This window comes from Schistocerca gregaria, chromosome 5 (assembly GCF_023897955.1).
Source record: "Schistocerca gregaria isolate iqSchGreg1 chromosome 5, iqSchGreg1.2, whole genome shotgun sequence".
Classification (NCBI taxonomy): Eukaryota; Metazoa; Arthropoda; class Insecta; order Orthoptera; family Acrididae; genus Schistocerca; species Schistocerca gregaria.
In genome coordinates this window covers 357914435-357940618 of record NC_064924.1, presented here as the reverse complement: position 1 = coordinate 357940618, position 26184 = coordinate 357914435, and the positions used below count along the sequence as shown (strand labels likewise).

General features: G+C 46.1%; 1 protein-coding gene across 1 annotated transcript in view; it reads right to left on the bottom strand.

Moving 5' to 3' along the window:
• The window catches only part of LOC126272583 (uncharacterized), a 363445-nt gene that overhangs the window by 65749 nt on the left and 271512 nt on the right, over positions 1–26184 (bottom strand). Inside the window, exon 2 of the mRNA XM_049975509.1 lies at positions 24356–24522. Coding sequence (XP_049831466.1) covers positions 24356–24522 — 167 coding nt within the window. The remainder of the gene's footprint in view (positions 1–24355; positions 24523–26184) is intronic.

The following is a 26184-nucleotide window of genomic DNA, read 5'->3' as shown; positions in this document are numbered from 1 at the left end:
CTCAACATACGATATCCTGGAAGATGGATAGGCCGGAGTGGTTCAACCACAGAGCCGCGGTGATCACCGAATTGAATTCCTATGGACTGCTTCAAATGCAAAGTTTAATTTACGAGACTCTTGTAGCGGCAGAGGAAGATCTACTGACTCGAGTTATGGCCACTGCACTAGAAACTGAAGAGACGCAAGATGGAATGGAGAGTGTGTACCAGAACATGCTTCGTATTTATAACGTCTGTAAGTTGGTGCACGCCACATCGAGCCCCTGTTGTAATGCACCAGTATTGCTCTACTCGTACATCATGTTGGGTTCTCTTTTGTTTTGGAATAATGTAAACACACAACGTTTAAATGGTAATACAAACGAATATGCTTAAATGGTAAATTGATGTTTCGCTGTGTTCCCTTCCGAATTGTTACCTAATAATTGCATTGCGTGACGGCTAACTTAGTTGCTCAAGCACAAGTGGATAAGTCAAACATCTGAATTGAAACCGTCGTACAGCAGAAATGGTACGTTTCGGGACAGGGATTTCTATTCAGAGTATTATGTGCTCACTCCTCTCTTCAACTCCTAGAAGTTTGTGACGGGAAATTCCGAACACACTGTAGAATAATTCAGTCTGACTTGATCGCAATGGTAAAAGTAAAAGTCAGGCAATGAATATCTTTATTGCTCACAAAGGGTGACAATTATTGAACTACATGAAAAAAATGTAAATCAGTTACACTTAAACTTTATTTAACATGTAAACGTCACTACAGCTATTCAGATTTAGGTTATGATCTGTTCGATATGTCTGCCATCATTGGCGATGATGTGGCGCAGACTAATAGCGAAGTTCTGCACGTCCGGAAACGATTCTTTCGATGACCTCCTGACCGGCTATTTTCAGCTCAGCCGTGGTTTTGGGGTTGTGGCTGTGCATCTTGTCTTTAATGTAGTCCCACAAGAAGGAGTCGCATGTGTTGAGATCCGGAGAATATGGTGGCCAATCGAGGCCCACGCCACTGGCCTCTGGATACCCCACAGCCAGGATGCGGTCCCCAGAGTGCTCCTCCAGGACATCAAACACACTCTTGCTTCGATGGGGTCGAGCTCTGTCTTGCATAAACCAACTTACCGAAATCAGGGTTACCTTGGATAATGGGGATGAAATCTTCTCCCAAAACCTTCACGTACCACGTGCAATTCGGGTGTCACCATGCCATCAAGGAATATCACACCCATTATTTCGTGATTGGACACACCACATAGTCAACCGTTGACGGTGAAGAGTTTCTCGATCGCGAAGTGTAGATTCTCAGTCCCCCAAATGCGCCATTTTTGCTTATTGACAAACCCATCCAAATGAAACTGGGCTTCGTTGCTTAACCCAACCATTGAGCACATACTAACTCCCATCATGCCCCGCGGCCAACCGCACGGTTTGAACATCTTAACGCTAGCAGTTCAGAAGTTGTGACGATTTTATTTCACGTAGTTCAATAATTGTCACCCTGTATGACGCTTTTCCGAATTTATCCGTTATAACATATCCAGGAGCGATTGCTACACGTAGATCAGGCGTTTCGAGTTGAATATGAAACAAACATTCGCACACTGTTTCTTTAACAAACAACTTGAAACGCCATTTTACGTGCAGCAATCGATCCTGGATATCTAATTATGGATAAATTTCTAAATGCATCATATTAACACTGAAGTCATTCATTGCCTGATATTTGTCTTCTTCCATTGCGTTCCAGTCAGCCTGAATGCAAAATTTCTGATTATTATAATAATGGTTGCCTTCCTCCTGCATAATTTGGTCTCATTTATGTGATGATACAGAAACGTTAGGGTATGCTCTGCATCCATGTCATGGCAGGGTTTGCCGAATCGAGTTACGTGTCCGTTCTCTATAGTTTCCCAATTTCTTGAGACGGTGTAGGCCCAGATACCTCCCGTGATTCATAGGCGTTGATGGTCTACAGTGCGCAGTCTGCCGTTACCTTCACCACACACGTAGGTCCTATACACTGGGCGGTCGAGTTCTGTATGATTTTACAAGGCCATCATGAGTTTCCGTATTTTTGCTGGGGACAGCCCTTCAGGTGTGACACGTTTCACCAGTCAGCAACAAACATGAGCTTAATTTTTTGTTCTCTTCGGCGATGATTTGCTCGCACGATAGCCTTGAACTGGCCTGTAAAACCTTGAGGTGGTTTTAAGCATTTTCGTGGGTGGCTCAGTTCCATTGGAAAATTTTTCGGATTCTGAAGCAGCTTGAGTTCGATGCTCTATGTTCCTAACAACAGTGCGCTTCAGTGCCAGATGATGGAGTTTTCAATGTATGGGGGAGTTACGTATAATGGGGTGCTCTAAGAACTCCTGCAGATTTTGACGCCCATGGCCAAGATAACTACTCTTCGTCATCGTAACAATGAGAGCAGTGTGGTCTTCTGACATCAGTTTCTAATACGATGGGCTCAGAGTCATCCACTAACAGGTAGAGTTATACTATCTATGGAGCTAACGGACTCCCCCTTGCAACACTCTCAGTCTAGTTTTTATTCTTATTAATGCTATGACGCATGGCAGAGGTAGAGTTGCTCTCACCCCTTCAATATGTCATTAAAACGGGTCTGATTTGTTACATCCACACCTCTGTTCTTTTGTCTGAAAAATGTGTCTCTACTGAGTGTCTGTAACCCACAAAAAATGTTCCATAGGATTTAAGTAGGATATGGTTCTTACAAACAGCTAAGAAGACAAGGTGTATAATGTATTGGAGATACTCACTAAACCAATGTATTTGATTATTCTGTTTCATCTGCAACCTTTATTCCTCACTAATGCTTCTGTGTGTACTGTCCAATTTACCAAATCATACTCTACACTCATTTTGACAATATTTCTTTATTTAAGATGTAATTCTTTCTGTTTATTTATGTCCAATGGAATGTTATTACCCACTGACCAGTTTTATCGACGTCTTCATTTCCTTTCTCTGCTCAGTATTCTGAAGCTGTATCTGCGACTTCACTGTTGCTATTATCAGAAAATGGAATATTTTTATGCCTGTGAAACACTGCATAGAACAACCTTGAGATGCTACTCTGAGTATTTCCTTTCCCTGACAAACATCCAAATTTCACTTTTTTTGAATGCTGATCTATGCCCTTTGCACCCTGTTTCCAAGGTATAGGCAGAAACCGCTCGTCTTATGCATAATGGTTCTAGCTTCTTTTTTTTTAATATTATTACCAGGGTGGCCAAAGTTCTTCAGTAGTTCCCAAATATGCTTGTGACAAACTACTCTTCAATTTAATTCACTAAATACATTTCAGAGCTCCGTTATGCCTGATTCTGCACTTCTGGTATTTAGAATACCACGCTGCAATTATCTCCGATCGTTAAGATGTTTGAAAGTACACCTTTTACAGATGCGCTACTTAGATGATTATTGAAGCTAATTAATCGCCTTAGTTGTATAGTTGACCAAGGCTGACATGTTCAGCGTAAAACATATTACTGTGGCCATATACGATGTTTCTGTTTGTGCATACATCTGTGATTTAATAATATTATTTTTAACATTGAAAATTCATACACAAATTCAGTTAATTTATTGAAATTACAATAGGTTCTTTACCATCTCCGCTGTATTGTTACGAATATAGATCAATACCATTTTGTAGTAAATGTCTATTTGTCTGTGTATAGTACGTGACACTGCAAACTGGTTATGAATAGTAAGATAGGAACAGCGTGAGTCTAAAATTAATTCTTTTTCTTATATAAATCCAGAAACTATTTAAATGTTTTGGTGATGATTCTGGCAGAGAAGAAGGTGAACGAAAAAGTAGCGCTTTACAGCGATAATTGGCCTTAGCTATACGACGAAGTCCGATTGCTGGTTCAATGCAGTCTCTACGCACTGAAGACGATAAATTCGCAGAGTTTAAACGCCAGCTCGTAAATACATTTTTAAGTTTATCGTTGTTTCGGTAAACCTCTTAAGCCGAATTCCGGAACAAATTCTTTGATCGAGAAGGAGTGGTCGGATTACTATCCAAATCGATAGCCAGTTACTGACTAGGCATAGGACCTCAACGGAAGTTCCCAAGTTTGCTGAGAGCTAGTCTGAATTGACTGCAAAAGGATGTATCAGCACATTTCCCTCGCATTACGCCGCTTGGAGAGGACTTACAAGGGAATCGTCAGACTTGTCATGTCGAAATCTCTGTTGCTTTTTTTACCACTGCGAGTTAACATTGCAAGAAGTCTGTATGCTGAATTTTAGCTGCTGACATGACCTGGAAGTCTGTAAACAATTTTATGAAGTAAGACACTATTGTCGCATGGTTTTCGCGCTTATAACGGCCTCTTGTACAACCCTGACCTCTCTCGCTACGTTATACCAACGGCATCTAGGGACAAGGTGGCGTTAGCTACGCGCCGCTCTCTTGCCACAGCAGTGAGAGAGTTGAGTCCCCCAGTGAATGCGATCGTATGATAATTAAACATTCGTTGACAAATATGGCTGATATGTTATCTACAACATTCTTTCCAGATAGCTATGAATAGACACAAATAAATACACGGTTTAGAACAAGTCCAAATTTTATTTTTTGTAATCACCGCAAAAATTCGAAATATTGATACAATGTTCAAAGGATAGGTTTTTTGTGCACCAAGAACATTCGAGCAAGGACGACACATGACAGCCCTACGAATCACAGACGTTATTAAATGTCCGTAGACAAAACTGGGCTGGTGTCAGGAATGAATCAGACCAAGTATCAGTATATTTCGAGGAGTGCCACGCATATTTAATCAAATTCTGAAACCGTGGGGAGGAAAATTGATAATGTACTACTGATTGCAGCTTGAGAATATCGTCGCAGTGATAGACAGGAAATTGCAGTAATCTGCACACAATAATTTTCTCTGTTAGTTTTCTGTAAAATGCCTTCCACTGACGGAAAAATTCTCTGTCTAAAGATTGAATTACGTTCGTCGTGCCGGGTTGGATCTGAAGTATCTCTACTTCTTTGTCACGGTGGGCTCTAAACACAGCTTTTAATGAATCTTCATGACCTGACTACGAATCTAGAAGGAGAAGAGATTTGTTCCCGCAGAACGGAAGAAAAGCATGACACATGAAAAGTGTAACGTTTTCATTTCCCATTTTACCAGACTTCGATGCATCTACCACAAGAATGTTTGCGTAGAACATTGTTCTTTTGACACGTGGTCCAAAACGTCCAGCTGGTTCTTGAATACTCACATATAGTTTAGGCAGCAATGAACCATCCAGACTAATTATGGGCATTATAGTGTATGAATGGGTGAGAGCAGTCGTGGACTGCGCAGTCGCCTCAGTATGTTTTTCTCCTTTGAATGACAGTGTTCTTTTCTCAAGCATTTCTTTTTGAAAACCTGACTGATCTGCAATGTTCACGTACGATTCACTAAAACTAGTGGTCTTATTTTTTGCATTCGTAAGAAAAGCTTCTGTCATTTCGATTTGTGTCATTTCATTTTCCGACCTGTTTCTCGATACAGATTTTGTTATTTTTCTTGCCACAATTTTATGTTATCTTTTGAAGCGACTAATCCAACTTTGAGAAGCTGTAAATTCTTTAGCGCCTATCGCATTGGCAATCTCTAACGCCCAATCACGCAAAGTTGTATTGCTGACACTAAATGACTGTTGTCTGGCATCGGTAAATAGCTCAAAAAGTCGCGCATTTATCTCCGTCGCTATTTCCAATCGACTTTTACGTCATCCAGCGACTTCCTTTTTCCATCTACACAATTCACGTTCAGAACGGACAAAGCGATACTTATTTTGAACAGTACTGACACGTAGGCGTTTCTTACCACTTTCGTTCAACTAATACGTCACCGCTTTTTCTTTGTCTGATAAGGTAATTGTAGTTGCTGGTGTTACGTTCGGAGATAATTGAAGATGGTACGTGGCACTATTACTCGAAGAGTCTTCATGAGTGCAACTTTCGTCGGTGTCTTCGCCGTCTGTAGGTTCACAGTCTGCAATATCGAGTGTTTCAGTTGTTTCTAGCCACATGTCCGCCATTTACATGCTCGTCTAGAAGTTTAACAACCATGTCGCACAACACATAGTCTTCACGCGTTTTCTGTTGAGTGCTTAATTTAGCGTCTGTGGCAAGCAGTTGGAGGTGAGCCGCCAGCAGTGGTGGATGTGGGGAGAGGAATGGCGGAGTTTCGAAATTTGTAAGACTGGATGTCATGAACTGCTATATATATTATGACTTTTGATGATATTAAGGTAAATACGTTGTTTGTTCTGTATTAAAATCTTTCATTTGCTAACTATCCCTATCAGTAGTTAGTGCCTTCCGTAGTTTGAATCTTTTATTTAGCTGGCAGTAGTGGTGCTCGCAGTATTGCAGTAGTTCGAGTAACCAAGATTTTTGTGAAGTAAGTGATTTGTGAAACGTATAGGTTAATGTTTGTTAGGGCCATTCTTTTGTAGGGATTTTTGAAAGTCAGATTGTGTTGCGCTAAAAATATTGTGTGTCAGTTTAAGCACAGTAATTCATTAATTGTTCAGAGGGGACGTTTCAACGGATATTCGTTTCCCCTTTCCACCAAAACCGTGCAGCGATATTCCTCTTTAGTGAACGCCGCGATAAGACGGCCGCAATTACGGCCATGCGCACCACGCTCGCGACTCTCCATTTACAGGGGTGGCCATCCGTGACTGCAAGCGCCAAGCAGGAAACACAGCCATGTTCGTGATTTTTTTAGGTGACTTCCAGTTTATGTCAGCAGCTACAACTTTGCATACGGACCTTTTGCACAGTTAAATAACAGTTAAAAAAAGCAATACATGTTTCGGCATGACAAGTCTGACCATTCCCTTGTTAATTGGAACCAGTGGATGTGTTTAAGCACAGACACCACAAGACTTCGAACGCGTTCGACGACAAGCTGAAACGTATGAAAGTACTTCTTAAAGCTTCATGATTTCCACGTCATTCTGTTCCTCAACCCCTTTGGAGCTTATGCCCCGCCTCTAATGATCTAGTCTTCAACCTGACGTTAAACATTTATTCCTCAGAAGCTGAATCTTTCCATCAAACTGTGCGTCAGAGGCTTAGAGCAGGTGGTCTGTATGGCAGGCTTACAACAGTGTGTATCCTGCTAATAACAGTGTTGATAAATATCCATTTACTTTGGAGTGCGTGATTACACCACGTTTGAATGGATAAACGTACTCCTCACACATAACGCAGGGTAAAGTTACAGTTTAAATGGAGTCGCACATTCATCTGGAGGTGCAGTAGTTTTCAGTGTAACAACGCAGAAAAGACCGTCCACATTTGTGATGGTGCTGCCCTGGTAAACTGAAGCAATATATTAAAGCTCAGAGGTGAAGAACTGTAAGAGCATGCACAGGTCGTCGGAGATGCAGTTGGTCCACCACTTCACGTACGATAATGCCAGTCGGTATCCTGCTGCTCTAGTAGATGAAACTTTGTAGGTAAAGATATCCACGCTATCAACTGAACAAAGAACCTAAATTCTATGGGGTGCGACTGCACGTAATGAGAAGACGAAAGGTAGTTCGTCAGCTTCCACCGAGGGCTCTCCCCGACCTCCGCACAGCTCTGTCGTAGTAATGGCATCGGTTTCTAACAGGGCTGCCTATTGTATCCATAAGGGGTCATCAAAAAGTAAGTTGGTCAAGTAACTTTTATTGAATGATGCCCTAATCTTGACACAGATACACCAAACTACTTTCTGAAAGTCAACAGGGCTCTGTAAAGAACGATTGAAACGTTATACCAATCGAACAGTTCCTCAAGGACAGAAATGCGTTCCTTGGCTAAACAGCAGTTCGAAAATCTTTGTGTGAAAATTATCATTGTTGGATAATCTCTTTCCCCCAGATGTTCTTTCAGCTTGCCGAAAAGCCGGAAATCGCATGTTACAAGATTTCGGCCTTCTCAATCAGTGACAGCGGCTTCTATGAGGCCTTAGTCGAACTGTTGGTACCATTTCACTACCGCTCGACGTGACATTTTATTCGGTCGATATACTGCCAGAATTTACCTGTAACACTGTTTGTAATTTATACGTTTTGCATTCAATAATCATTCTGTGCCTCAAATTTCAACTTTGTAGTGCGTTTCCAGTCGCCATTTCTAACGCACACTGTGAAGCAGAACTCTATCCGCAGGTCTCTTCTGACTATGTGCCACTCTTGCTGCACAGTGGTCTTAAAATGGAACAACGTGTGTAATCTTATTTTGGAGGTCCTTACGTGTATCGATTCAATGAAATGGTTGGCATGCTCCATCGTCAGTTCAGATTTCGTATGTGTTGCTAAAAAATGTATTTTCCTTATTATTATGTCATTTCACCTAGAGGGACGCGGTAAAGTATTGTGGAAAGATACCGGTGGGTGTCATTTGTCCTTTCATTCACTTATTTCGTCGATAATGGAATGTGTGTCCGAAGTCGAACATGTATATGGTATGAAAAGCCAACATCAATAATGTGCGGTCTGAGCAAATTTGTAATCTTTCACATAATAAAGAATTGTTTCAGTTCTTGATTATGCTTAGCTCTTCAACAGGAGAGTAAATGTAGGTAAAGAGGTATACGCGGTATTTTAGTAATATATTCTTCAGTAACAGGAAATCAACATCAAAAATTCATGCGTTATGCCGTACATATAAGGTGGTATTTGTTCGCGAAAGGACATCTTATTTCGTTTACGATGACTTAATAACGTCGGGAAAAACATGTAAAGATATTTATAAATACTGCGATTAGTATCAAAGAAACCTTTTTAAGCGTTTAATACTGTTGACGACCACATACATTCTTGTATGATCAGCTAGGTCTAAGGATGCAGTGAGATACAGTGGTCAAAATAAGTGTTGCATATTACAGCATGTTGGGGTGTTGAAGGGTCAGCAACTTGTAATGCTGTTTCAGTAAGACCAACAACCAATTTTGCTGCTTTGGTTGTTCGTCACATTGAAGCAGCAGATTGCTTTATTGTCAATACTGGACATAACAGGGCACAAAGCTGATTTTGTTCTGCCACATGCAGTTATAAGAAAACAAAAACGAAGAAGATCAACACATTTCCACTTGATTGGAACAAAACAAAGGTCTAACAAAAGATTACACTGCAAACACTATAGTTTAGTCTCACTGACATCTTGCATGACACATTATTTATCAACCAAATAGGTCTCCTTGTAACTGGAGACACTTTTGAGTTGGTTGAGGCGTAGATGTTACCGAATAGTCCAGGTAAGACTGTGAGCTGCTGTCCCATTCATCCACAGTGGCCTCTCTGATTCTCTGTAAGGTCTCTGGTGGGACAGGGAGATTGCAAACCGCTCGTTTTAGCACGGCGCATGCGTTCTAAATGCAGATGACCTGGTACCGCGCGCCGCAGGTTTTGAATCCGCGCCAGACGGCGTGGACGTCGAAGACCACTATAGGTCTCTGCATCATCGCGCTGTAAGCCGTGGAGGCGCGCGCCTCCTGACCCATGTACACTCCTGGAAATGGAAAAAAGAACACATTGACACCGGTGTGTCAGACCCACCATACTTGCTCCGGACACTGCGAGAGGGCTGTACAAACAATGATCACACGCACGGCACAGCGGACACACCAGGAACCGAGCTGTTGGCCGTCGAATGGCGCTAGCTGCGCAGCATTTCTGCACCGCCGCCGTCATTGTCAGCCAGTTTTCCGTGGCATACGGAGCTCCATCGCAGTCTTTAACACGGGTAGCATGCCGACGTGAACCGTATGTGCAGTTGATGGACTTTGAGCGAGGGAGTATAGTGGGCATGCGGGAGGCCGGGTGGACGTACCGCCGAATTGCTCAACACGTGGGGCGTGAGGTCTCCACAGTACATCGATGTTGTCGCCAGTGGTCGGCGGAAGGTGCACGTGCCCGTCGACGTGGGACCGGACCTCATCGACGCACGGATGCACGCCAAGACCGTAGGATCCTACGCAGTGCCGTAGAGGACCGCACCGCCACTTCCCAGCAAATTAGGGACACTGTTTCTCCTGGGGTATCGGCGAGGACCATTCGCAACTGTCTCCATGAAGCTGGGCTACGGTCCCGCACACCGTTAGGCCGTCTTCCGCTCACGCCCCAACATCGTGCAGCCCGCCTCCAGTGGTGTCGCGACAGACGTGAATGGAGGGACGAATGGAGACGTGTCGTCTTCAGCGATGAGAGTCGCTTCTCCCTTGGTGCCAATAATGGTCGTATGCGTGTTTGGCGCCGTGCAGGTGAGCGCCACAATCAGGACTGCATACGACCGAGGCACACAGGGCCAACACCCGGCATCATGGTGTGGGGAGCGATCTCCGACACTGGCCGTACACCTCTGGTGATCGTCGAGGGGACACTGAATAGTGCACGGTACATCCAAACCGTCATCGAACCCATCGTTCTACCATTCCTAGACCGGACAGGGAACTTGCTGTTCCAACAGGACAATGCACGTCCGCATGTATCCCGTGCCACCCAACGTGCTCTAGAAGGTGTAAGTCAATTACCCTGGTCAGCAAGATCTCCGGATCTGTCCCCCATTGAGCATGTTTGGGACTGGATGAAGCGTCGTCTCACGCGGTGTGCACGTCCAGCATGAACGCTGGTCTAACTTAGGCGCCAGGTGGAAATGGCATGGCAAGCCGTTCCACAGGACTACATCCAGCATCTCTACGATCGTCTCCATGGGAGAATAGCAGCCTGCATTGCTGCGAAAGGTGGATATTCACTGTACTAGTGCCGACATTGTGCATGCTCTGTTGCCTGTGTCTATGTGCCTGTGGTTCTGTCAGTGTGATCATGTGATGTATCTGACCCCAGGAATGTGTCAATAAAGTTTCCCCTTCCTGGGACAATGAATTCACGGTGTTCTTATTTCAATTTCCAGGAGTGTATAATGTGAGGGAGCCACCTTGGAACACGTGATCCCAGCGACCAATAGTGACGTACCCGATCATGTACTTAAGCGCCTGCCTCTCGCTCGGCCAGTGGCGCATCCTTCCCGCTACCCAGTGTGGCTTTCGACCGTCCTTCTCTGCTGATGAACTCTTTCACCTTACTCATCTTCTCTCTGAACAGCTCAACTCCCGTCAGTCCGACATCTTCCCCTTCCTCGACCTTGAGCGTGCTTACGACCGTGTATGGCATTCCAGACTCCTCTTCAAGCTCCAAACCTTCGCCCTTCCTATCAACTACGTCCGTCTGATCGGGTCCTTTCTTTCCCGATGTCCTTCCTATGTCACCATCCATAACACGGATTCCTACACCTTCTACCGCTCCGCCGGTGTGCCCCAAGGTTCCATCATCTCCCCTCTTCTCTACTTTCTGTAAACGGCGGACATGCCGACGCCTCCACCCCCCGTCCACCTTCTCCAGTATGCCGATGATACCGCCCCCACCCTGAAATGCTCCCAACAACTTCTCCAAACCCAGTTTGACCGGTACACCACTTGGTGCAACTAGTGGTTGCTCAAGGTCAATCCTTCCAAGACCCAGGCGATCATTGTAGGGGAAACCTTCCTTCCGTCTCCTAGACATATATATCACGATTTATGGCCGTCCTATCACCCTCACGCCCACCCTCAAGTACCTTGGCGTCAACTTTGACCGCCGCCTCTCCTGGACCCCCTCATCTCCGGACAATCCAAGCCAAGGCACGCTCCCACCTCTACCTCCTCAAGCTCCTTTCTGGCTGTACATGGGGTCCAGACCCTCCACCATCCTCCACACGTATAAAGCCCTCATCCGCCCTATCCTCTGCTACTCCCACCCTGAATGGATCTCCGTCCCTCTTACCTTTTACAAATCCCTTCAAATCCTAGAACGCCATACACTCTGCCTCGCCTATTGTATCCGTTTCCCCTCCCCTATGCGGATCCTATATGACCTTATTCCGTTCCTGCACCTCCTCCTTTTTCTCGAATGGATACGGATCCTCTACACCTCCTGTAAACTAGATCTCCCTCAACCACTTGTGTCTCCCATCCTTTCCCACCCTCGTCTGCGCTGTCACGCCTGTATTCCCACGTCCCACCTGCTGTCCATCTCTCCATTTTCCATACCCTCGCCCAAGGTGGCTTCCTCCAACTCCCCCTCCCTGATGAAGCCCTCATCCCCTCCATCTGCCCCTCATATCAACTTCGATGCTCCCCTTCCACACACTGTGTTTTTTCCTCAGGGCACCCTCTCTCCTTCCTCTCCCTCCTCCCTTCCTCCCTCCTTCCTCCCCCGGGCTTCCCTACCCCTCCATACCTTCTTTCATCCCCCACCCATCTCGTCTGCCACTGGCATCTACACCCTCCCCTCTTCCTCCTCCCCCAACTTTTCTCCTTGGCAGGTCCCCGGATTCGTACATGTCAAGTGAACATTCGCGCACAGGAGATCATCGCCATCGATTCTTTGTGTGTGCCGTCGTGTTAGTGCTTTAGTGTTTTCACCGCCCACGCTCCATCGTTCACGTGTGTCGTTTCAGTCATCAGTGTCCATGTACAAGTGCTGACTTATTTTTTATTTTACTACGCCTGTGAACGGTTCCATGTTCTTTACTCAAGTGTCTACTGTCTTTTGTCCACCATTACGTTTTGTTGTTCAGTGTCTTCGTTGTGTCTGTTTGTACTATCTGTGGCCTTTTGTATAAGGTGTACAAATAACAATAAAGCAAAAAAAAAAAGCTCAGCCAGTCAGTCTGATTCTTGCGTGCGGATATCGACATCTAGCCTACAGACAGCTTGTTTACGTTAGTTTATTCCGTGTACGAGTGGACGTGGTTGATTCGTGGGGTTTTCTTGTGATTCCGTTGCTTCTTTCGTGTTGTTGTTCGTAAGGTCTCGCTCGGTTGTCCTTCGTTGTTGGTGTCCGTCCTTTTCCCGTTTGTATTGTTGTTCGCAGGCCACTCCGTGGGTCCCGCCGCGCTTTCTTTCACGGCAACCCCGTTCCGGTCGCGGCTACAACAGATGAGATCTCGAGAATATGGAGTCCATTCTGTCCGACTGGTTCTCTGCTCCACTACAAAAGAGCTCACTAGATCATGACGATAACGGCGTGCATTGTCGTCCGTTAACGTGAATCCCGCTCCAATACGTGCAAGGATGTAGTCCCGATACTTCGAGTCTTTCTCCCATGTGCTGCCACAAGGGGTGTCCTGCGGTCATACATAATTACAGCTCAAATGAACACTGAACCGCCTTGAGAGGGGCGGCGATCTGCGATACAGTTACGACGGAAACGTTGTCCTCCTTGCCTCCACACGAATGGGAGTATTGTCAGCGTGGATACTGACAGGGGTCTCATCAGCAAAGAACGTTATGTACCACTGTTGCCTAGTGCACAGAGAGTGGCTTTGTGCTTGTACGACACGAACCATTCTCTGAATAGGATGTAAAGGTGGACCCTTCAAAGGTTTTCTGGCACGAAATCTCTGATCATGGAGCATATTTCGTATCGTTTGTGTTGATAAGCGCTCTTTTGTAGCCGTTTGGAACTGCCGCCGTAGTCGTTTAGTATTGGTGCTGAGATATTGGTCTCGCGCAACTGTTGTTTTCCTTCTGCGGTCGCTTCTGAGACGATGATTAACTGATACTGTCGCTAGAAACTTGTTCCATATTCTAGGTCTAACTCAAAAGGAACATATTCTACAACAAGAATTTTTGAGGTATGTAAACATACAGTTACATTTGCGTTTCATGTAATACTAAACTAAAACTGTGATCTGAAATATTTCGTCATAATTCATGAAATGAGATATATTGCACTTATGTTACAGACGAGATGATTAAGGCGAAGCCTGTCGAAACCGGTTGTTTGTGAATAAAGAAATATTTATTTGATCTTTTTATCCAGGGTGAAAAATATTTAAACCTACAAACTCTTGGTGGTTGTAAGGGACATCAAAACAAATATTTTTCCCTAATGTCATTTTTTCCTTTGAGGAGTATTTAAACCGGTAGAGGAAAATTTCTCTGGCAGCAAATTAATTAAATCAACAAACACGTTTCCATTATTTTATGACCAAGAGACAACAACTAGATAACAGATACGGTCCAATTAAACAGTCTCCAACAACACCGACCGAGCGAGGTGGCGCAGTGGCTAGCACACTGGACTCGCATTCGGGAGGACGACGGTTCAATCCCGTCTCCGGCCATCCTGATTTAGGTTTTCCGTGATTTCCCTAAATGGTTTCAGGCAAATGCCGGGATGGTTCCTTTGAAAGGGCACGGCCGATTTCCTTCACCATCCTTCCCTCATCCGAGCTTGCGCTCCGTCTCTAATGACCTCGTCGTCGACGGGACGTTAAACACAAGTCTCCTCCTCCTCCTCCTCCTCCTCCTCCTCCAACAACACCGATCCACACATTAACGAAGAACCGCACTTGATGAGCGCTAGTAACTGTGGCATGTGGGTTATCCTTACTCCAAACATGCGAATTGTGCATGTTGATAACACCATCACGCCCGAACGTTGCTTTATTGGTAAACAACACAGAGGATGGAAATGTAGGATGCATTTCACTCTGTTCCAGGTACCACTGCGAAAACTGTGCTCTGGATGGATAATCAACTGGTTCCAGATCGTGGTCAGGCTGTAAGTGAAATGGACGTAACAATTGCTCTCGTAGGACTGTTCTTACATTCGTCCATTCGTCCCCATGTGACGTGAAATAGCACACGTGTTGATTGAAGGATCCCGCTCCACATGCTGCAAAACAGCTTCCTCAAATTTCAGCGTTCTTACCGTGCGACGGCATCCGTGTCCAGGTAATCTGCTAAATGACCTGGTCTCACGCAGACGTTGGTACACAGCATCAGATGTCGTATGATGCTGAATACGGCGATTAGAATATTTTTGTTGATCAACCCGCTGTGAAGCTCGTCCGTTGTGGTGCGCTATGTAGTACGCACCAATCATATTAGTGTACTCACTCCAGGTGTTTCGTTCCATTAGTAAACAGAGACAATGCACTACTACACTGGTGGACAGCAGTTGCCTACAACTGAAGAGCGTAATACCGCCTCTCGTAATACGGCCTCTAACGGTTTAAATAATCCTCGTAGGAAAAAATGACATTAGAGAAAAATATTTGTTTTGATGTCCCTTACAACCTCCCAGAGTTCGTCGCTTTAAATAGTTTTCACCCTGTATAAAGACATCATCTTGACTCACAGCGACATACGCAGACACGTCCATTTGTCTCGTTCTCTGCCTAGTTAGAGTGACTCTACGGAACTTCTGATCGTACGTTATTGTTGTCCGAAGCACCCTGAAGGGAAGGAACGTGTCTCGTAATGACACACAACAGGAATACTGCATTGTCTACCGGTGACATAGTTGCCGTAGACTGTACATACTGCCCGCTTACGGTACGAATATGAGTTGTTTTTGCTAGGATTATATTACAGACAAACCGATATATACACTCCTGGAAATTGAAATAAGAACACCGTGAATTCATTGTCCCAGGAAGGGGAAACTTTATTGACACATTCCTGGGGTCAGATACATCACATGATCACACTGACAGAACCACAGGCACATAGACCCAGGCAACAGAGCATGCACAATGTCGGCACTAGTACAGTGTATATCCACCTTTCGCAGCAATTCAGGCTGCTATTCTCCCATGGAGACGATCGTAGAGATGCTGGATGTAGTCCTGTGGAACGGCTTGCCATGCCATTTCCACCTGGCGCCTCAGTTGGACCAGCGTTCGTGCTGGACGTGCACACCGCGTGAGACGACGCTTCATCCAGTCCCAAACATGCTCAATGGGGGACAGATCCGGAGATCTTGCTGGCCAGGGTAGTTGACTTACACCTTCTAAAGCACGTTGGGTGGCATGGGATACATGCGGACGTGCATTGTCCTGTTGGAACAGCAAGTTCCCTTGCCGGTCTAGGAATGGTAGAACGATGGGTTCGAAGACGGTTTGGATGTACCGTGCACTCTTCATTGTCCCCTCGACGATCACCAGAGGTGTACGGCCAGTGTAGGAGATCGCTCCCCACACCATGATGCCGGGTGTTGGCCCTGTGTGCCTCGGTCGTATGCAGTCCTGATTGTGGCGCTCACCTGCACGGCGCCAAACACGCATACGACCATCATTGGCACCAAGGCAGAAGAGACTCTCATCGCTGAAGACGACACGTCTCCATTCGTCCCTCCATTCACGTCTGTCGCGACACCACTGGAGGCGGGCTGCACTATGTTGGGGCGTGAGCGGAAGACGGCCTAACGGTGTGCGGGACCGTAGCCCAACTTCATGCAGACGGTTGCGAATGGTCCTCGCCGATACCCCAGGAGCAACAGTGTCCCTAATTTGCTGGGAAGTGGCGGTGCGGTCCCCTACGGCACTGCGTAGGATCCTACGGTCTTGGCGTGCATCCGTGCGTCGCTGCGGTCCGGTCCCAGGTCGACGGGCACGTGCACCTTCCGCCGACCACTGGCGACAACATCGATGTACTGTGGAGACCTCACGCCCCACGTGTTGAGCAATTCGGCGGTACGTCCACCCGGCCTCCCGCATGCCCACTATACGCCCTCGCTCAAAGTCCATCAACTGCACATACGGTTCACGTCCACGCTGTCGCGGCATGCTACCAGTGTTAAAGACTGCGATGGAGCTCCGTATGCCACGGCAAACTGGCTGATACTGACGGCGGCGGTGCACAAATGCTGCGCGGCTAGCGCCATTCGACGGCCAACACCGCGGTTCCTGGTGTGTCCGCTGTGCCGTGCGTGTTATCATTGCTTGTACAGCCCTCTCGCAGCGTCCGGAGCAAGTATGGTAGGTCTGACACACCGGTGTCAATGTGTTCTTTTTTCCATTTCCAGGAATGTAGATATCATAACATATTTCTCGAGCACAACGTTCAAAATAAAAGTTTTGGCTATATGCAACATTTATTTTCACCACTGTGTAAACGAGTAAAATTATTTTCGTTGAGAAGCTTAATGGTAATCGAGATGTCAAACGCTGTTGTTGATATACGTAAGCGACAAAGAGCTGCCACTGATACATTCGCAAGGCACCCGCAGTACAGGGCTCTCCGCGAGGGTCTCGTACCCCCCGCTAGCCAGGTGGGCCGCGTCCGCGGGCAGCTAGGGTGTGCCAGCTCGGCGGGGCGCCGTAACAGGCCCCGCCGTGTCAACACCAGCGCCGCTAATGCCGACCACAACACTAGCCGCCCATTAATGAGGCGACCGGCGCCATATTAATGCACACACGGCACGGCACGGCAGGCACCGCACGGCGCCGCACCAGCCTCTCCTCTGTGCTTGTGTGTGTGTGCCGACTGGAGTACTCTCCCCAGAGCAGCAGCCGGTGCCATTACTTATCCTCCCCCACCCCACACCATAACAGTGGCGCCTGAGAGGTCAGAGCTTATCTGGCGTTATCACTGCATGCAAGGGCACTACTGTTGGCTGTAGTCCACGATTCTCAGCAAAAAGGTAAAGAATGTAATATAATAATTACACAGTGTCTGAAATGGGCGGTATAAGCTAAGAACACCGGGAAATCTGTCTACAGCCACGAAAGCGGTAGTTCACTTCAAAAGTTTCTTCAGGTATGCCGAATCATGCTGAAACCATCCAGTGATAAGTGGATCCCAAACAGCTACCGAATGAAGCGAAGGTTTATTTCTCACCCGGTGTTGCACGTACTTCGTGTAAGGATCGCCCACTGCCGAGCTGGAAACGCCTACTGTTTTGTAGTATCCAGACCGAGGACCTGTGTGGCGTCCATAGACGCAAGAAGAATATTCAAGATTATTCCATTTATTACTCAGATTACAAGTCGTTGCCGTGTCTTTTGCAATGGCTGGTAACTATATAATCCGGAGAGGAATACACTGATTCCAGCAGAGGACTCACGGCTGCCCAGGACGCTCCATCAACTAGAAGTTAAAGTCGGTGACATCCTGGTGTGATGGTTTGCGTCCCTCTGGCGAGACAGACACGCCCTGTCGGGACCCCGATTTTGAGATTGTGGCGACAGCGACGTACGTGTGTGATTGACGCATCGCTTCAGGGAGTACTCAGTCCCTCCCAGATAACTGCCCGCGTTGGACCATTATGTTGTATGTCATGCTGACTGTTGAAGTTGATCCACCAGCAGGATAGGCCGTCAGATATGCGGCGCAGGAGTTTTAGGGCAGCCATGTTGGTAGACCACTGAGTACCCTTCAGTGTTGGCTGCAGCGCTGATGTCGGTAATGGACGCTGGACTCCATCAGCTAATGACTTTGGATCGCTGATCTCGTGAGGTAGGAATTGTAAGACCAACACTAGAACAGTCTCACACACAAAATGTTACCACATCATAATCAGAGAATCGAGTGCGAACGACAAAAACGCAATCGACACTGTTGATCGAGTGCTCTATGTTGGTGGGGATGGTGTAATTACGTCTCTGAAGAGAGGCTCCACTCTACGCCATTCGTAACGACCAAAACGGTTCTGCTCTTCTCCTGTAGTCAGCATCATTTGCTTAACGCATTTGTTACAGTATCTTTACTGCTTAGTCAACCTCCTGTTGGGTGATGTTACGTCTTACCTAGTGTCTTATAAAACGCTACAAGATTAACGAAGGCAGTTCGGTATGTGCTCCTCTAACGATTTTCTGCTAGACTCACTCGCAGTATCGCTTAAGAAAGGAGCCGTTTCTGCATTTCTGACACAGTAACGGTATTGAAGTGCTTACGCTTCCCGCCTCGCGGCTGTTGTACCTACGCGTGATTGAGTAATGCCGGCTGTTCGAGCTTACAAGATATTACTCTCCCGTTTCGTTACTATCTTGTTGCGTAATAATCAAGATATTTTCTCTGAGATTAAGATCTTCTGCTTCGGTGGGCCTATCAAGGTGCTGTAGGACGCCTGAGCGTTCGTCTGTCCTGTAATGTGCATGTGCAACCCTGTCAAAACAGCTTTTGTCATCTCCGATGACCAAGAAAGGTGGCGAAGTGGTCAAAACGGCTTTTGTCATCTTCGAAGACCAAGCAAGGTGGGAGGCTGATGGTTCAAACCAGCGTCGTGCTAACCAGATTTAGGTTTTCGTGATTTCCTTAAATCGTTCCAGGCAAATGCCGGGATGGTTTGCTCTCAAACGACACAGCAGATTTCCTTCGTCGGCCTTGACACAATTCGAGCTTGTGATCCGTCTGTCATGACCTCGATGTCTACGGGCCGTTAAACCTAAACATCCTTTCTTTCTTCCTTCATCTTCGAAGACGGGAGAGTCAGCAGCATAATCGCCAGGAAGATGTGGAAGAAAGTGCAACATTTGCTCACCGAGAATTCTGAAATATTTTTGAATGTTGGGCTCCATAAGGTTTCCTTTCTATGCAGGGACCGTGGAATATGTAATTATAGAGAATGTAGCAACCAGTCACGGAAACATAATTTATCTATCTTGTTGCAAATCGATTTCGACTCATATCAGTCATCATCGGTGCATTTGCGTAACCGATACATGCCATTAGTAGAAGTACTGTCCTTGGCAGATTTTAATCATGATAAAAATGGTTCAGGTGGCTCTGAGAACTATGAGACTTAACATCTGAGGTCATCAGTCCCCTAGAACGTAGAACTACTTAAACCTAACTACCCTAAGGACATCACACACATCCATGCCTGAGGCAGGATTCGAACCTGCGATCCTAGCAGTCACGCGGTTCCGGACTGAAGCGCCTAGAACCGCTGGTCCACCGCGGCCGGCTCTTTCATGACAGAAATCTGCCAAGTACAGCACTTCTACTTATGGTATGTCTCGATTAGAAAAATGCACCGATGATGACTGATATCAGCGAAATCGATTTGCAACAAGATAAATAAATTATGTTTCGGCGTCTGGTTGCGACTTTCTTCATAGTTCGGAAATAAACATTGTGGTTTATATTCACGGTAATCTGAATGAGTGAGCCTAGATCATGGTATCAATACAGTAAAAAATCATGGAACTACCTTCGGCCTGAACTATGTCCTTTAGATGTTGCATTATTCTAAAATAGACCAGATCACGACTCGTCGAACCACACTAAAAGCCTTCATCCCACTGTTCAGTTTCTGTGTTTTATTGGTGCAGTGGAGATCTTTAAGTACGGTTATGAATGTCAGACCTTTGATAGATAACCGACAGCATATATACATTCCACGCAATTATCCATGCAACGTTCACTAGAACATTGGCTGCGATGGACTTGCATACCCTAACAAGAAATTCCTATCAGCTTTGAAACTGAATGACAATGACATGGCGTGAAACACGACTCTGGTCCTGTCGGCTAGAGTCTTTTTGTGACCACCGTTCTTAAACTAAGCTACATGGCTGCGAATCATACACACTGAAGAGCCAAGGACACTGATAAACCTGCCTAATATCGTGTAGAGCCCTCGCAAGCACGCACAACTGCCGCAACACGACGTGGCATGGACTCGACTAATGACTAAAATAGTGCTGGAGAGAGATGACCCCATGAATCCTGCAGGGCTGACCATAAATCGGTAAGAGTAGCAGGGAGTGCTCTGAACAGCACGTAGCAAGGAACCCCATAAATGCTCAATAATGTTCATGTCTGGTGAGTTTGGTGGCCAGTGGAAAGGTTTAAACTCAGAATAGTGTTCCTGGAGCCACTCTGTAGCAATTCTAAACGTTTGGGGTGTCACATGTCCATCGGAATGTACAACGAACATGAATGGATGCAGGTGATCAGACAGGATGCTTACATACGGTCAGAGTTGTATCTAGACGTGTCAGGGGCCCCATATCACTGGATCTGCACACTCCCTACACGATTACATAGCCTTCACCAGCTTGAATAGTCCCCTGCTGACATGTAGGGTCCATGGATTCGTGAGGTTTTCCCCATACACGTACACGTCCATTCACTCGATATAATTTGAAACGAGACTCGTCCGACCAGGCATCATGTTTACAGTCATCAACAGTCCAGTGTCGGTGTTGACGCGTCCAGGTGAGGTGTAAAGCTTTGTGTCGTGCAGTGATCAAGGGTACACGAGGGGGCCTTCGGCTCCGAGAGTCCATATGGATAACGTTACGTTGAATATTTTGCATGCTGACACTTGTTGGTGGTACAGCACTGAGATCTGCAGAAATTTGCGGAAAGGCTGCACTTCTGTCACGTTGAACGATTCTCTTCAGTTGTCGATCGTATCGTTCTTTCAGATCTTTTTCCGGCCGCAGTGATATCGGAGATTTGATGTTTTACCGGATTCCTGAGATGCACGGTACACTCGTGAAATGGTCATACGGGAAAATCCCCACTGCATCGGTACCTCTGGCATACTGTGTCCAATCATTAGTGCGCCGACTATAACACCATGTTCAAACTCAATGAATTCTAGATAACCTACAGCAGCACTAACCGACCTAACAGTTGCGCCAGACACTTGTTGTCTTATATAACCGTTGCCGACTGCAGCGCCGTATTCTGCACTGTTTACACATGACCGTATTTGAATATGCATGCCTATAACAGTTTCTTTGGCTCTTCAGTGTAAACAGATGGAGGTCTGCACTGATTTAAAAAAATGACGGTATGGTCATGGGAACGACCCAAACACGATAGCTCCTTTGCGTCTTATTCACGTCCCCACGTTGACCCATTGTACTCAGCTGATTCCATACAAACATCTCGCATGTACTGACATATGACTACCTGTTGCCAATCTTATACCAATTACAATAGTCTAGAGCGACCAGTGTCCTCTTTTAGGAGGTGACCACCGTCTATGTTCGGCGTCTGCGTGCAATAAAGACTCATAGATGATTGGTAACAGAGGAGGGTATAAAAAGCGGTAAACGAAGGACGGATGAAAAGGTGCAGTTGTTATCGTAATGCAAAAACGGAGCGACTCATTTAAAGTCCAAAAGCACACGATCATTGGTTTGCAAGACAAAGGTTGAAGTATTTCGGAAAAGGCTAGATTTTTAAACTGCTTCTGTGCCCCGTGGTTAAAGTATACCGTGCGTAGCAGAATGGCTCAAGTAAAAACGCCGCCAAGGCAACTGTGGTTCACCACGTCCGCTGGAGCGAATAGACGTGCATTTGTTAAGCAGCTAACGTCCCAGACCAACCAAGGGCCCATCAGTAGAGTCTCCTCAAAGATCATTCAGTGAATGTTGCTGTGTACGGGCCTCCGCAGCACACGCCTGGTTCATACACCCATACAACTTCTGTTTCTCGGCTACTAGGGCTGGAATTTGCACGCCAGTACCAAAGAAAAATGGACTTCCACTCAGCGGTGACAGGCGACCCTCTGAGATGAACGACGTTCCATGTTCCATCGGCGTCAAATGTCTAAACGCTAACCACTTGCAACAATCGTAGGAAGTTTCCAGGCTGGAGAAGGGGGCGTTATGGTTTGGGGAAATTTTTCTTGGCATTCTCTGGGTGGTTTCGACATTCTGGAAGGCATCTATTGTTCGGGATTGTGTCCACCCCTACATGCAAGCTGTTTTTCCTCTGCATCGGCTTGAAAAGTCTGAAAGCAAAGCACATGCAACAATCGTACGAAGTTTCCAGGCCGGATGAGGGAGTGTTATGGTTTGGGGAATATTTTCGCAATATTCCCTCGGTGATGTACACATTCTGCAAGGCGCTAAGGATGAACGCAAGTATGAATCTACCCTTGGGGACTATGTCCATACGTACATACAGTTTATTATCCTTAGCACAATGACATCTACAAGCAGAAAAATACGTGTCACACAGTTGGCAGTGCACTTGGGTGCTTCGTGCCTTGCTCACCAAACTCGCCGGATATAAACCCAATCGCGAATGTCTGGGACCACCTTCACCGAGGTGCTCTGATCATGGATCTTCAACTGAGAAACCTAACGCAGCTGGCCTCAGCATTGGAACCGGCATACCTCCGCATCCACGTCGGCGCTTTCCAGAATCTCATTGAGTCAACTGCATGTCTCGCAGCGATCCACGATACAGACGGTGATTATCCAGGCTTTGACAGGGAGCCACATTAATGTGACTGGACAGCGTATTTTGTCCAGTGAGCTTATCACAGAATGTTAGTATAGAATAATATTCAGTTTACGGATTGTATCCTGGTTATGAAAATTTATTCCTCGGAGAAGTTATCGATGGATCGTCAAGTAGTGTTCCGGGATGTCTTTAGGAAGAGATCGGCTACACTTAACTACTCATGTAATGACTTATTTACTAATGTTGATCTCCATATCACGAGCGGTTCTCACACTCGAGTCTGTCCCTGTGAAACATTGAGATGGTTACAGCTAAAATTCGTAAGATATCAAGCCGATTACCCATTCTGTCCTGAGACAGTTCAGAGAAAATCTCTTGTTCCACTTCAGCTAATCCAAGCATCTTTCAGTAATGATCTTGATATTTTCAAGAAATTGCTATCCCACAAGGTCTGTGAGTCCTCTTATGCATTGCGAGCGGGAGCGGTCTACATCTGCTCCATGTTTATGATGAATGTTGTGGTGATACTATTTGCTATGGAAGGTAATGAAGTAGAGGCAAAACACGAATGGCTTTGATCGAGAGCCGACAGTCAGAGGTAGCCAAACAGTTATGACATGCAATGAAACTATCATTGAGAAAAAACTTTATTAACGCTTGGATTTCTCTTCTCCAGATTCTTTCGTTCTGAAGACAGACGACCAGTCGTGTCTCACATGTTTCGGAGTGTACCGCATAACTGTACTAAGTACGCCTGTCTCCTTCGGGGTCTCCGCGAGGGTCCGTTCCCTGCCATTTTATGCTGGAAACAGTACTAACTAAACTTGCCTGTACGGCGCTTGGTGCTACTGGAGTTGGCTGCAGTTATTCCTCCTTTGACGTAGTGATGACCCCGCTAGTAGTTCTTTGCTCAGCTTTACCAAGCCTAAAAGACTGCTGGGCTATCAATTCATATGAGTGTAAACTAAATCCGCTGTGCTCACAGCAGAGGTAGAGCCTCAATGTGTCCACCAGAGGATCCAAATTGTATGGTGGCATCTGTTCACAGCAACTCTTGCCCCGACTTCACGAATTTCCAGGGATAAATGTGCACTTTCTGAGACCTTCAGCGAGAGCATCTTCAGTTTTGGTATTTGCCCATCAGTATCAGATAGGTTTCTTGTTTCGCCTCTCGGCTTCTCCTACATTAACACTGGCGGTTGTTGCCATAAGCCGCGGCAGTAGAACTGTCGCTCCATGAAAAGTTTTCATTGCGTTTTTGCGTTATTCTCTAAGAAGTGTCCCAAGTAATCCCTCGTGGTGGCAGGCATGTTTCGAGGCGCTTACCTGCGGACTGCGGGAAGCAGCAGCTGACTCGTGTGGCGGCACGTCTCCACGCAGGTCCTTCTCTGCTTGCGGATGCGCTCTCTCAGGTCTGGGCAGTCCTTGGGCTGTCCGACGTGGATCAGCATATCGCGGAACAGAGCCACCTGGGCATTGAACTCCACAACCATCTGCAACAGGAAACACAGGGAGCTCCTCTAGTTGGCTGCAAACGTCTGCTGTCGACGAATTCCACAGAAAAAGTCTATCAGTTGTCTTCAGGGGACGACCGCTGTGGCCGAGTGGTTCTAGGCGCTTCAGTCCGGAACCACGCGACTGCTACGGGCGCAGGTTCGAATCCTGCCTCGGGCATGGATGTGTGTGATGTCTTTCGGTTAGTTAGGTTTAAGTAGTTCTAAGTTCTAGGGGACTGATGACCCCAGATATTAAGTCCCATAGTGCTCAGAGCCATTTCAACCATTTGGTCTTCAGGGAAAATGACTCTCCTGTCTAAAGACGTTTCGTACTGGTGATGTCGCGCTAACATCAAGTTACAGATATAGAAAATTCTTTTTGGAAAAAATGTTTTCGTTATACTTGGTTGGCAAGTATAGGAGAAGTTGTCACATGTAGCTCTAGCTTTTGAGGTTTTGAGGCAATGACTGGACACAAAGCGCACACTTATATATAGTGTGGACTACCAATATAATTTCGTTGGTAGTTGTCGCATAGCAAGGGACAAAGTGTTTGTTGAGGTGCATTAGGATACGTGACAGCATCACAATTTTACGTTCCATTTCGGTCATGTGGTGCAGTGAACACTGGACTCTTGAGTCGGATAGTAGTTTAAAACATGATCAGCCATCTGCATTTATTATGCAAATTGGAGGGGGAAGAAAGGAAAGGAAATGGGTAAGGAAGCAACTAATGATATCAGCTGCATCGGGACTTCATGCTGAGTCAACGGTGGTGATTGATAATATGGGCCAGACAGGCACTCGAACCCGGGAACTTTTGCTTACTTGGCAGTTGCGTTAACCACTGTGCCACCGGGCCACAACATCTATCGCACATGCGTGGACTATCTCGGCACGCTGCCCAGATGACACACGCTCCCACATAGCTCCACCTATCCTCTGTCTCCGCCCACGTCCTCCATGCTCGCTAATTTTAGATTCCCGCTGGAACTCGAAGACAACTGTGCATCTGCACTGAAGTTTGTGGATTCATTGCCCATTGAGACGAGTCATTTACCTGAATGTGTGGTGTCTGTTCTTTAGGACATGTAAGCATAAAGTCCCGATGTAGCTGATACCAAATAGTTTCTTCCCTTTTGTTTCCTTTGAGCTCCCTATAACTTCAATTTACATACTACACATTCATATTATATTAAGTCTGACTGTTACGTTTTCGCGACTACACCGCACCATACTGCTGAACTGATATAGATGAAATTTGAAATGGAGACAGCTGGAACCCTGAGGAAGAACATAGACGACTTTAGAGAGTACATCAGTGAACAAAAATTTTGTTGAAAACTGTGAAATGTGCCACATACTGTGCACGTACAGCGTGTAGCTACTCGAGTAGCACGATGCACACATACGCGTTCCTGTCTACGACACTCCATACGCACGCTTTCCAGCGACGCTGCTGGTGTCTCCGCGTCGTGCGTGAAGGCAGTTGGGGGAGGGCGCATAGTACCAGCTATGCTTAGCCGAACAGCCAGAAGGCAGAGAGCAGCATCATAACGAACCTATAGTTACGTATGCGCTGCGACAGGTTAGGTAGTACATTATGGAAACAAAAATGTCTTCAATTTTGAATACTACAGTCATTTTGGTCTGTGGTCG